A 13,534-nucleotide genomic window follows, 5' to 3' on the forward strand; every position below is an offset into this window, starting at 1 on the left:
ATTAGGCTACTCTCCACGCAGCCAGAGACCATATCGCACTTGCAAAAAAAAATAAAAACTGATTGGCTAGTGAAACGCACAGGCCTACGGCATTGCACACAATTTTGTTTAAAAAACATCTGTTTCAGAACCAATAAATTGCGTGTCTTGACTGTTGACCAATGACCAGTCATCAGCATTGGCACGCAAACGTGGGCTCACATATTCAGATTAGTCACCCAGAAAGAGCTTGTTAATTTTCTCCGGTATTGCCTGGCAAAAACAGAGTAGCCTGCCTACATACAGTGGTAAGAAAAAGTATGTGAACCCTTTGGAATTACCAGGATTTCTGCATAAATTGGTCATAAAATTCGATCCAATCTTCATTTAAGTCACCACAATAGACAAACACAGTCTGCTTAAACTAATAACACACAAACAATTCTACGTTTTCATGTCTTTATACTTTACAAAAAGTTTGAGAATCACGAAGCTAGTGAACAGAGCTCTGATTTGCTGTGAGAGGCTCGGGTGCAGCGTAAAAGTCAACTTGTAGGGAGAGAGGATTGCCATAAATATGCAGCTCCAAAAATGGTTTGGTGATCAGTAATATTAACTGTTTACTTTGCAAGCTCAACAGCAATGGGTCATCAATCAACAATTACTAGGATAGGCCTACTGTGCCTTTGGTATCCCAGAATTGCTTAAAATTGATAATTTACTTATGAAGCTTGCATTTAGAATTATGTTTTTAAAATGTATTATTACATAATCAAAATGTGTTTTAGACCAAATAATGAATACGGCTGTCTGGTAGCCTCAATAAATAGAACCTTATAGTCCCAAGGTCACCAAATCTTTGTCTATCTGCACAAGGCATAGTTCTGAGATTTTGAGCATGAAAGTTGTCACATCCCAGATCTCAGAACTGTTTTGTTGTGAATTCTTCGTCCATAACCCGTTAAGGTCCTCACTTACCTAAAGTATCAACATCCTGAGACATTTCTAAATCCATTTTTGTAGGGGGTTGCAATCCCAGATATAACCTTGACATCTCAGAGCCATACGGTTCCGTCTGGCACTTCTGAATAAGGCTATGTTCAGTTTTTAAGAATACTAGCTATTTTACCAGGATAGTCAGAACACATCATCAAATACATTAAGACATGTATTATGGCCATTAGACAAAATATTGTCATCGTTGAACAACGATGTGACAACATCATTTACTTTAAGATTTCTGACAGTGTTGTTTTTTTTGCTCGCGTGCCATTATTGCTGGCTGGACTAGCTAGACCATACTAAGAGGGAGATGTCAAAGACATGTTCGGATTGGTCCATCTGTATTTATTCAGTCTTGTGATTGGATTGCAGATATAACCTTATAGTTCAAATGGGTTTATGCAGATAGAACTTTCTAGTTGTTCATTCTTTTTTTTAAACAAAACTTTAAAAAACACTTCATATGTCTGTGAAGAACCATCTAAAGATCTATTATATGTGACTAAGTCATTTTTTACAAAAATGTCAGATGGAACCTTAATAGTCCTAAGGTCTCGATTTGTAGATTTAAAAATATATATTTTTTACTTGACTTGAAAAAACTTGACTCAACTTGACTCGCTCTTAGAAATGCACGACTTGGACTTGACTCGAGACTCGACCCGTTCTACTTGTGACTCGAATAATAGTGACTTGGTGATTCGAATAATAATGACCTCTCTCTAGCCTCTAGTCACCCACTCTATGACTGCGCACACACCTCTAGCCTCAAGTCTGATCTCCTGCTGTCAGATGATGGTGATGTCATGTTGCTGCAAGGCCCCTTAAGAATTGAATGAACTAACTGGATCATTCATTCATTTTTATTAGATCTTTTTTTGCCAGGATAGTCCACTCAGTAACATTTGGCAATGTTTTCCAGGGAGTCCTTGGTTCCATAGAATCAATAAAAATAACAGTAAAGATGTTCTTACGCATTTATTATGTCGCTTTTTCTTAAGTCATTGTTACATGTTTTTATTATGTGGAACTTAAGTTGTTGTTACATTACAGAACGTGTGTGAACGGCTCTCCTTGCACCAGCCTGCAGCGGCTCCACCACGGAGACCGCATCCTGTGGGGCAACAACCACTTCTTCAGGTCTGTCTGTCTGTGTCCCGACAGTTCTGGCTACTGTGAATCACAATGTCCCGCTCAACTACTGGTCCTCGTTTTGGAAAGAGTAGTACTGAAACCATTCCCTTTCTCTTTCCTCCCATCCCTCTCTTCCCCTCTATCCCCCACAGGATCAACTTGCCTAAGCGGCGGTCGCGGGGTGGCGGCGAGGAAGAGGAGGGTGAGGGGGGCCCAATGAAGAACAGTGGCAGTAGTGAACAGCTGGAGGGGGACGGAGACACCAACAGTGAGGGGTCCTCCGAGGTCTCTTTCTCCTACGAGTTCGCCCAGACAGAGGTCATGATGAAGGCCCTGGGCAACAATGGTGAGTACACACACACACACACACACAGGTCCTTGTAAAACAACAATGAGAATGGAGGGAAAGGAGTAATATAAACGCCCTCAGAAACAAATGTGTTGATAATCATCGATTGACTACGCAACTACTGTCCGTCGCATCGCAATCACGATTGTTTGCTCATCCAAAAAACCCTTTCCTGATTGACCCTCGCCCCTGTCCGTCACCTTCAGACCCCATGCAGGCGGTGCTCCAGTCCCTAGAGAGGCAGCACGAGGAGGAGAAGCGCTCAGCGCTGGAGAGACAGAGGCTGATGTATGAACAGGAGCTGCAACAGCTGAGGAGACGGCTCCACCCGGACAGACAGTCTGTAGGACAGGCTGGCACGGCCCCCAGCCAATCACAGGGCCAGGCCGACAGGCCGGGACAGCCCCACTACCGCAGTCTGGAGAGACTCAGCATGGGAGGCATGTCCAACTCACCTAGTGCACAGAGCAGGCTGAGGCAGTGGAGTGAGGAGAGGTGAGTGGTGGGGGAGGGAGGGTGGAAATGTCTGTAAATGAGTGTTATTGTCAGTGATATTGACCGTTGTGGTGGTGATGTTAGTCTCCATTCTGTAGAGGCAGTGTTGACGTGTGTGTGTGTGATTTGAAAATGATGATGCTCTCCCCATCAGAGAGGCAGTGTTGACCCGGAGCCTACGTAAGCTAAGGGAGCAGATAGTGAGAGCTAACCTGCTGGTGCAGGAGGCTGGCTTCATAGCAGAGGAGCTGGACAAACGCACCGAGTACAGAGTCACCTTGCAGATACCTGCTGCTAACCTCAATGCCAACCGCAAGGTACACACACATGAGCATTAACACACACACCTGGTGCTATGTGCATCTTCTCTCTCTCTCACACTCATTCTCACACTCACATAAACACACATCTAACCCCCCACCCCCTCGCCGTTTCTCCGTCTTCACAGCGTGATGCAGTGCTGAGTGAGCCTGCGGTGCAGGTGAGGCGTAAGGGGAAAGGGAAACAGATCTGGGCTCTGGAGAAGATGGAGAACAGAATGGTGGACATGAGAGAACTCTACCAGGAGTGGAAGGACTACGACGACGACAACCCTGTGAGTTCAAACGACTTGTGTGTGTGTGTGTGTGTGTGTGTGTGTGTGTGTGTGGTCATGAGTTTGTTCGTGTTCTTAGGAAACTATGCAGTGTTTTTCTTTTTTCTGTATTATTTCTTACATTGTTACCCCAGGAAATCTTAAGTCTTATTACATACAGCCGGGAGGAACTATTGGATATAAGAGCAACGTCAACTTACCAACATTATGACCAGGAATACAACTTTACCGAAGAGGATACTCTGTTTGGCCCACCACCCAGGACAATAGATCGGATCCCAGCAGGCGACCCAAAACAACGACGCCACAGAAGGGACAGACGGCACGGTCTTCTGGTCAGGCTCTGTAGACGGGCACATCGCCCACCGCTCCCGAGTATACTACTCGCCGATGTCCAGTCTCTTGACAACAAGGTAGACGAAATCCGAGCAAGGGTTGCCTTCCAGAGAGACATCAGAGATTGTAATATTCTCTGTTTCATGGAAACGTGGCTCACACGGGATACGTTAGAGTCGGTACAGCCACCTGGTTTCTTCACGCATCATGCATCGCGCATCTTTCTGGTAAGAAGAAGGGCGGGGGTGTATGCCTTATGATTAACCAGTCGCGGTGTGATCATAACAACATACAGGACCATACATGACCACAATTCCATTTTTTTGCTCCCAGCCTATAGACAGAAACTAAAACAGGAAACACCCATGCTCAGGTCTGCTTCAAGATTGCTTCGATCACGTGGACTGGGATATGTTCCGGATAGCGTCAAACAACAACATTGATGTTTACGCTGATTCGGTGAGCAAGTTTATTAGCAAGTGCATCGGTGGTGATGTAACTACGGAGACGATTAAAATCTTCCCCAACCAGAAACCGTGGATTGATGGCAGCATTTGCGCAAAACTGACAGCGCGAACCACTGCTTTTAATTAGGGAAAGGCGACCGGAAACATGACGAATACAAACAGTGTAGCTATTCCCTCCGCAAGGCAATCAAACAAGCGCTAGTATAGAGACAAAGTAGAGTCGCAATTCAAAGGCTCAGACACGAGACACATGTGGCAGGGTCTACAGTCAATCACGGACTACAAAAAGAAAACCAGCCCCGTCACGGACCCCGATGTGTTCTTGCTCCCAAACAAACTAAACAACTTCTTTGCTCGCTTTGAGGACAATACAGTGCCACTGACATGGCCCACTACCAAAACCTGCGGGCTCTCCTTCACTGCAGCCAACGTGAGCAAAACATTTAAATGTCTTAACCCTCGTAAGGCTGCCGGTCCAGACAGCATCCCCAGCCACGTCCTCAGAGCGTGCACAGACCAGCTGGCTGGTGTGTTTTTGGACATATTCAATCAATCCCTTTCCCAGTCTGCTGTTCCCACATGCTTCAAGAGGGCCACCATTATCCCTGTTCCCAAGAAAGCTAAGGTAACTTAGCTAAACGACTATCGCCTGTAGCACTCACTTCCGTCATCATGAAGTGCTTCTATCTCAAGGCCATCAGACTGTTAAACAGCCATCACTAACATTGAGTGGCTGCTGCCAACATACTGACTCAAATCTCTAGCTACTTTAATAATACAATTTTTAAATAAATGTATCACTAGTCACTTTAATCAATGCCACTTTATATAATGTTTACATACCCTACATTACTCATCTCATATGTATATACTGTACTCTATACCATCTACTGCATTTTGCCTATGCCGTTCGGCCATCGCTCATACATACATTTATATGTACATATTCTTATTAATTCCTTTACACTTGTGTGTAAAAGGTAGTTGTTGTGAAATTGTTAGATTACTTGTTAGATATTACTGCATGGTTGGAACGAGAAGCACAAGAATTTCGCTACACTCGCATTAACATCTGCTAACCATGTGTATGGGACAAATAAGATTTGATTTGTGTGTGTGTACGTGGTAAACCTTCAAGCCAGGCCAGTGTCAGTGTTGATGGAGTGTGTGATGGGGAGAGAACTTGGACTACAACGAAGACAAACCCTGAGAGACAAATCATTGTTTTCGACAGCGTGATATCCAAATGGAGTGCATTTAGTAGTAATTGTTACCCTCTCTCTCGCTCTGTCATCTGCAGGTGATGCGTTCCTACTTTAAGCGTGCCGACCCGTTCTTTGACGAGCAGGAGAATCACAGTCTGATAGGCGTGGCCAACGTCTTCCTGTCCTGTCTGTTCTATGACGTCAAGCTGCAGTACGCAGTACCCATCATCAACCAGAAGGGGGAGGTAAAGAGAGGCTTCAAGCACTACATAACACCAGGGTCGTGTTCATTAGGCACAGTGTAACGAGATGTTTTTGCAACGGAATTCGAAAATGAGCATTTCTCATTGGACAAGTCAAGGTAGTTCCTCCTTGTTCCAGTCCGTTTATTCCGTTAGTCGCCGAATGAATACGACCCTGTTTCTCAACCAGTGATGTCCAACTCTTGTGTTCCAGCCCAGCAGTAACACACCTGATAAAACAGATAGTTGTCTAGCTTGATGACTGCCCTGAGTCGATTGTTTGAAGGAACAAGGCGTCTTGGTGTTGTGCTAAAACGAAAGCCTCATTTTGTGGAACAGTGACGATGCAGCACAGAAAACTCCCCTTGTTATGAAATGATTGGTTTTCTTGTAGGTGGTTGGGAGATTACACGTTGAGGTGGTGAGAGTGGCGGGGGGGGTTGAGGACAGCATGGCTGGGGGAGAGGACAACGAGGCCAGCCCTGATGGAGAGGTGCAAGAGAGGAAACTGGTCTGCATGGTGAGTCTATTTCGGATAGGGAGACACTCGTACACACACACAGAAAAGTCCCTTTTTTAGATTGGTCTTCTGGCTCTCAAAAAAAGAGAAGGCAATATCAGACCTACCAACATGCATGCATTTTCCGTACCAGCTACGCAATTCCCTGTCCATGTAAGCAGGTACAAGATCCGAGTTAAAAGTATGCAGAAATGAATAGGGCCTGATTTTTTATTTTTTTATTTGTTATGTTTTTACATTTTAATAAAACATTTAAAAATCCACTGAGTAAATCTTAACATCCCAATTCTCGAGCTGCAACACACAGACATGTAAGGGGTTTTGTCAACAGACATGGAGATTAATGCATCATTATTCGACGTAGCTGCCCCCTGTTTGTTGTGATGCTGAGTTTGCCGACTGTCAGCTGTACGTAAACACATGGCCAAATCCCTTTTCGACTCCATGTGTTGTGGGAAGGTGAACACTGATTGTTTCAAGCTAACGTTAGCGAACATAAGATGGACATTCAGTGGGCTCTAAAGTGCCAGCAGTTCACTCGCATTTGCTAGTGAAAGAAATGAAATGCAAATACAAATACGAAAAATGACCGGTCGCATTTCTGCGAGTGTGATATACATTTAATTCTGCATCCCAGTAGTTGTATTTTCCACGTAACATTACGAGGATCACGCAACCTGATTATGATCGACGTCACAAAAAGCTCCCTCAGTACAGACATGCTAAGTGCCCTCGTTACCAAGTAGGTTTCAACGATTGCCAGAGGAACTACCCTGATGCTCTGCTAGCTTCCAGGCAAATCTGTCTAGGAAATAAAATGAACATTTGAAGGTCTCCCAAAGATTTGTTCTCACCCACTGTTTCCTATCATAGCCTTTCCCTTTTTATTATGGGTAACATGTTTATTTGATACTGATGCTCTGCTTCAAACATTTTTCTTATCATAGAGTTTTTTTTTTTTTTTTTAAATGATGGTGGATAAGACGTTTGTACATTTTGTACCTAAATAAATAACTTTTGAGTTTTTTGTATTTTATTAAACAAATAATGAAGGCCCTTTGTGTGTTCTTTCTCATTAGATCTTATTAGGGACTTTTACCATATGTGTAAATGGAATGCTGTCAAGAAAAAAGTACTCCAACCTTTTAAAGACTAGATTTGGTACAATTCTAGAATTGCGATCAGACTCACAAACAGCCTGCGCACGAGTTGAATCTTCAATTTGCCGCGTGCATCTGGTACTCTAAAAGGCTGGACAGGGTTGGCAGGTCTGCAATATCATTTGCTTGTTCTCTCTTGAATCCTATTTAATCACCCCCAACCCCAACCGTGCCTCTCCTCCAGATCAAGATCCTGCAGGCGACAGGTCTCCCCCAGTACCTGTCCAATTATGTGTTCTGCCAGTACTCGTTCTGGGACCAGGCAGAACCCGTCATCGTGGCCCCAGAGGTGGACCCCTCCGCCTCGTCCCCCAGCAGCAAGGAACCGCACTGCATGGTGGTTTTCGACAGCTGCAAGGTATGACATTAAATGAAAAGTACTTGTATTGCCAAAGTAACAATGTTGAACAGTCCAACAGGACATAAAAGACATTTACATTTCAATCATGTTGCAGATAGCTTATGTAGCTCAGGATGAAACAGGTAGCCTGGTTAATCTAGTGAACGCAGCATTCAGTCTGGTTTAACCCCAACCCTTCCTATCTCCTTACAGCATGTGTATTGTTCCGCTATAGTGTGTTAATGTAATGCTAACGCATCTATGTTCTTTCAGTGATGTTCTATGCTATTATTTCTGCCCTTTCAAATGCTGTTTTTCTTTCTCTCTATATCTCTCTCTATATATATATATCTCTCATTTATATATATCTATCTATATATTAGGAGCTAGGTGTGGCAGTAACAGAAGAGTTTATAGAGTATCTGACAGAGGGGGCATTGGCCATCGAGGTGTACGGACACAGACAAGCAGACTCCGGCAGGAACCCTGCCCTCTGGGACCTCAGCATTATACAGGCCAAGACACGCACACTACGGGACAGGTACACACACACTACGGGACAGATACACACACACCCAAGGTATGGTGCACTGTATGGGTCAGCTATACACACACACAGGACAGGCACATAGTACAGACACACTACACACACACATGGTGGCTGCAAGACAGGTACGTAGGCTACTGGACAAGTACACACACACACACACATACATACAGAGTGATGTAGCACAAAGTGACACCAACACATATACCAGAGGTTCCATTTCTACAAAAAAGCAACCTTGTAAATGACATATTATGTCCTGTGTCTGTCTCCACCTGCAGGTGGAGTGAGGTAACCCGTCGTCTGGAGATGTGGATCCAGGTGTTGGAGATCAACGAGAACGGAGACTTCATGCCTGTAGAGGTCATACCTGCCAGAGACGTACGCACCGGAGGCATTTTCCAACTACGACAGGTAGGTGTTACCTGTGTGTGTGTGATTTTTTTTCTTCATTTTCTCCTGCCAATGTAATGGTGTAATTTAGTTTATATCTATTCAGAACCCTATCTAAAACAATGTGTTTTTTTTCCTGTCAACGCAATTTTAAGTAAATATCTTTATTTTTTGTTTAATCAGCAATTCCAAGTTGTTCTTACCTCCGAAAATAGCATTTCATACAGGGCCTTCAGAAAGTATTCATACCCCTTGACATCTTCCAAATGTTGTTGTGTTATTGACTGAATTTTAAATTGATTAAATTGAAAAAATGTTGTCACTAGCCTACCCCATAATGTCAAAGTGGAATTAAGTTGTACATTATTTAATTTTTTACAATGTCTTGAGTCAGTAAGTATTCAAGCCCTTTGTTATAGCAAGCTTAAAAAAGTTCAGGAGTAAAGATTTTCTTATCAAGTCAAATAATCAATTGCAAAAAGCACTATTGCACTCTTAGTGTTCAACATGATTTTTGAATGACTACCTCATCTCTGTACCCCACACATACAATTATCTGTAAGGTCCCTCGGTTGAGCAGTGAATTTCAAACAGATTCAAAGACCAGAGAGGTTTTCCCAATGCTTCGCAAAGAAGAGCACCTATTGGCAGATGGGTAAAGATTTTAAAAAGCAGACATGAAATATCCCTTTGAAAATGGTGAAGTTATTAATTACACTTTGGGATACACCCAGTCACTACAAAGATACAGGCGTCCTTCCTAACTCAGTTGCTAGTTACATTATAGTTACTCCACAATAGTAACCTAACTGACAGAGTGAAAAGAAAGAAGTCTGTACAGAATAAAAATATTCAAAATCATGCATCCTGTTTGCAACAAGGCACTAAAGTAAAACTGCAAAAAATGTTGCAAAGCAATTCACTTTTTGTCCTGAATAGAAAGTGTTATATTGGGGGCAAATCCAATACCACACATTACTGAGTACCACTCTCCATATTTTCAAGCATAGTGGTGGTTGCATCATGTTATGGGTATGCTTATGATCGTTAAGAGCTGGGGAGTTTTTTTCGGGATTTTAAAGAAACGGAATGGAGCTAACTAAGCACAGTCAAAATCCTAGAGGAAAACCTGGTTCAGTCTGCTTTCCACCAGATATTGGAAGATGAATTCACCTTTCAGCAGGACAATAACCTAAAACACAACGCCAAATCTACACTGGAGTTGCTTACCAAGAAGACGGTGAATGTTCCTGAGTCGCCGAGTTAGTTCTAACTTAAATCTACTTGAAAATATATGACAAGACCTGAAAATAGTTGTCTGGTAATGATCAACAACCAATTTGACAGAGCTTGAAGAATTTTGAAAATAATTATGGGGAAATGTTGCACAATCAAGGTGGGGAAAGCTCTTAGAGACTTACCCAGAAAGACTCTTCTATTGACTCAGCGGTGTGAAAACTTCATGTAAATTAGATATTTCTGTATTTTATTTTCAATAAATTTGCTAACCTTTTTGAAAATATGTTGGGGTATTGTGTGTAGATGGGTAATAAAAAAATATTTAATCCATTTTGAATTCAGGCTGTAACAACAAAATGTGCAATAAGGCACTGTACATCTACCATTGAAATGGACAAGAAACGTTCTCCCCACTGTTCTATATTCTGTTGATGCCATGTGTGTCACTCGGGGCTAGTCCATGGAAAGGGGCTTACCAAACAAAATGGCCAAAAGGACTAATTTGAGGTAGAAAGGAGCTCACTTTAATCCATTGTAGAGGATGCGAACAGGTGATTGACGTTAGAACTTCATATCTAATCTCTTCTTCCTTCTTATCCCTCTCCTTCACCCCCACCTACAGGGCCAGTCAAGGCGTCTGCAGGTGGAGGTGAGGTCCGTGCAGGATAGCGGCACCATGCCCCTGATAGCTGAGGTGCTGCTGGCCGTGTCAGTGGGCTGTGTGGAGATCAGACAGACTTGCCAGGCCAAGGCCAGCAACGAACCCGTACAGGTAACACACGAACACACATACATACAGTACCTGTCAAAAGTTTGGACACAATTACTCATTCCAGGGTTTTTCATTCTTTTTTACTATTTTCTACATTGTAGAATAATAGTAAAGACAAAGAGAAACGACAGACCATCATTACTTTAAGACAGAACTTTGAAAGCTTTTTCAAGTGCAGTCGCAAAAACCATCAAGCGCTATGATGAAACTGGCTCTCATGAGGACCGCCACAGGAAAGGAAGACCCAGAGTTACCTCTGCTGCAGAGGATAAGTTCATTAGAGTTACCAGCCTCAGAAATCGCAGCCAATATAAATGCTTCACAGAGTTCAAGTAACAGACACATTGCAACATCAACTGTTCAGAGGAGACTGTGTGAATCAGGCCTTCATGGTCGAATTGCTGCAAAGAAACCACTACTAAAGGACACCAATAATAAGAAGAGACTTTCTTGGGCCAAGAAACACAATCAATGGACATTAGACCAGTGGAAATCTGTCCTTTGGTCTGATGAGTCCAAATTTGCGATTTTTGGTTCCAACCGCCACAGCATTCTGCAGCGATGCGCCATCCCATCTGGTTTGCGCTTAGTGGGTCTATCATTTGTTTTTCAACAGGAAAATGTCCCAACGCACCTCCAGGCTGTGTAAGGGCTATTTGACCAAGAAGGAGAGTGATGGAGTGCTGCATCAGATGACCTGAACTCCACAATCACCTGACCTCAACCCAATTGAGATGGTTTGGGATGAGTTGGACCGCAGAATAGAAGAAAAAGCTGTAAACAAGTGCTCAGCATATGTGGGAACTACTTCAAGATTGTTGGAAAAGCATTCCAGGTGAAGCTGGTTGAGAGAAGAGTGTGCAAAGCTGTCATCAAGGCAAAGGGTGGCTACTTTGAAGAATCTAAAATATATTTAGATTTGTTTAACACTTTTTTGGTTACTACATGATTCCATATTTGTTATTTCATAGTTTCGATGTCTTCACTATTAATTCTACAATGTAGAAAATAGTAAAAAATAAATAAAACCCTTGAATGAGTAGATGTCCAAACTTTTGAGTGGTACTGTATACACATACATTACTATACTGGAAGAAAGAATGGCTGCCATTTACGAAAGTGTTTTGGACTAATACTATTGTGTATTTTGTTTGTCCCACAGGTGGAAGGTGATGAGATGGACAGCTATCAGGTAAATAACATTAGATTATCTCTACTGAGAGACAGATCGCGGGACAACCGGCTTCTGGTGCTATATCTGATTGGTTGGTGTGTGTTCTGTCCAATAGGAGCGTGATCTGGAGCGTCTGCGTCACCAGTGGCTAACGGCTCTCACCAAGAGACAGGAGTATCTGGACCAACACCTTCAGACCTTGGTCAGCAAGCCAGGTAACACACACACACAACAGTCAATGTGTAGTGGAGGAAGTACTGTATACGTTTGGGCGGCAGGTCAAAGGGCACAGGAAATGAGGTACAGGAAGTGGTGGCAGAAAACACATTCCTCTGATTGCCTACACATCTGTGTGGCATTGAGGAAGAAAGACATTGTTGTGCTCCCTCTACAGAAAAGACCGAGGAGGATATGGAGAGGGAGGCCCAGCTTTTGGAATGGCGTCTGACTCTGACCGAGGAGAGGAACGCGGTAATGGTGCCTTCAGCCGGCAGCGGCATCCCCGGAGCTCCCGCAGAGTGGTGAGAGAGACAGGGAATGTGCGTGTGAGTGTGTCAGTGTGTCAGTGTGCGAGTGTGTGAGTGTGCGAGTGTGTGAGTGTGCGTGAGTGTGCGTGTGTGTGAGTGTGTGTGTGTGCGTGTGTGTGTGTGTGTGTGTGCGTGTGTGAGTGAGTGTGCGTTTGCAAGAGAGATGGATATACAGTGCCTTGCGAAAGTATTCGGCCCCCTTGAACTTTGCGACCTTTTGCCACATTTCAGGCTTCAAACATAAAGATATAAAACATATATAAAACTGTGTATTTTTTTGTGAAGAATCAACAACAAGTGGGACACAATCATGAAGTGGAACAACATTTATTGGATATTTCAAACTTTTTTAACAAATCAAAAACTGAAAAATTGGGCGTGCAAAATCCATCTTCCCATCAATTTTAACCATCTTCCCTGTCCCTGCTGAAGAAAAGCAGACCCAAACCATGATGCTGCCACCACCATGTTTGACAGTGGGGATGGTGTGTTCAGGGTGATGAGCTGTGTTGCTTTTACGCCAAACATAACGTTTTGCATTGTTGCCAAAAAGTTCAATTTTGGTTTCATCTGACCAGAGCACCACATGTTTGGTGTGTCTCCCAGGTGGCTTGTGGCAAACTTTAAACGACACTTTTTATGGATATCTTTAAGAAATGGCTTTCTTCTTGCCACTCTTCCATAAAGGCCAGATTTGTGCAATATACGACTGATTGTTGTCCTATGGACAGAGTCTCCCACCTCAGCTGTAGATCTCTGCAGTTCATCCAGAGTGATCATGGGCCTCTTGGCTGCATCTCTGATCAGTCTTCTCCTTGTATGAGCTGAAAGTTTAGAGGGACGGCCAGGTCTTGGTAGATTTGCAGTGGTCTGATACTCCTTCCATTTCAATATTATCGCTTGCACAGTGCTCCTTGGGATGTTTAAAGCTTGGGAAATCTTTTTGTATCCAAATCCGGCTTTAAACTTCTTCACAACAGTATCTCGGACCTGCCTGGTGTGTTCCTTGTTCTTCATGATGCTCTCTGCGCTTTTAACGGACCTCTGAGACTATCACA

At 43.3% G+C, this 13,534-nt stretch overlaps 1 protein-coding gene across 2 annotated transcripts in view; it reads left to right on the forward strand.

Annotated features, from left to right (window-relative positions):
- The window catches only part of LOC110505328 (kinesin-like protein KIF13B), an 88,484-nt gene that overhangs the window by 60,012 nt on the left and 14,938 nt on the right, over nucleotides 1-13,534 (forward strand). For both annotated transcript variants that reach the window (XM_021584502.2, XM_021584503.2), the window contains exons 16-29: nucleotides 2,035-2,121; nucleotides 2,268-2,461; nucleotides 2,671-2,959; nucleotides 3,114-3,276; nucleotides 3,408-3,554; nucleotides 5,658-5,807; nucleotides 6,199-6,324; nucleotides 7,669-7,842; nucleotides 8,208-8,365; nucleotides 8,653-8,785; nucleotides 10,626-10,775; nucleotides 11,938-11,967; nucleotides 12,065-12,164; nucleotides 12,344-12,470. In XM_021584502.2, the coding sequence (XP_021440177.2) occupies nucleotides 2,035-2,121; nucleotides 2,268-2,461; nucleotides 2,671-2,959; nucleotides 3,114-3,276; nucleotides 3,408-3,554; nucleotides 5,658-5,807; nucleotides 6,199-6,324; nucleotides 7,669-7,842; nucleotides 8,208-8,365; nucleotides 8,653-8,785; nucleotides 10,626-10,775; nucleotides 11,938-11,967; nucleotides 12,065-12,164; nucleotides 12,344-12,470 (2,028 nt within the window). The remainder of the gene's footprint in view (nucleotides 1-2,034; nucleotides 2,122-2,267; nucleotides 2,462-2,670; nucleotides 2,960-3,113; nucleotides 3,277-3,407; nucleotides 3,555-5,657; nucleotides 5,808-6,198; nucleotides 6,325-7,668; nucleotides 7,843-8,207; nucleotides 8,366-8,652; nucleotides 8,786-10,625; nucleotides 10,776-11,937; nucleotides 11,968-12,064; nucleotides 12,165-12,343; nucleotides 12,471-13,534) is intronic.

This window comes from Oncorhynchus mykiss, chromosome 25 (genome assembly GCF_013265735.2).
Source record: "Oncorhynchus mykiss isolate Arlee chromosome 25, USDA_OmykA_1.1, whole genome shotgun sequence".
Lineage (NCBI taxonomy): Eukaryota > Metazoa > Chordata > Actinopteri > Salmoniformes > Salmonidae > Oncorhynchus > Oncorhynchus mykiss.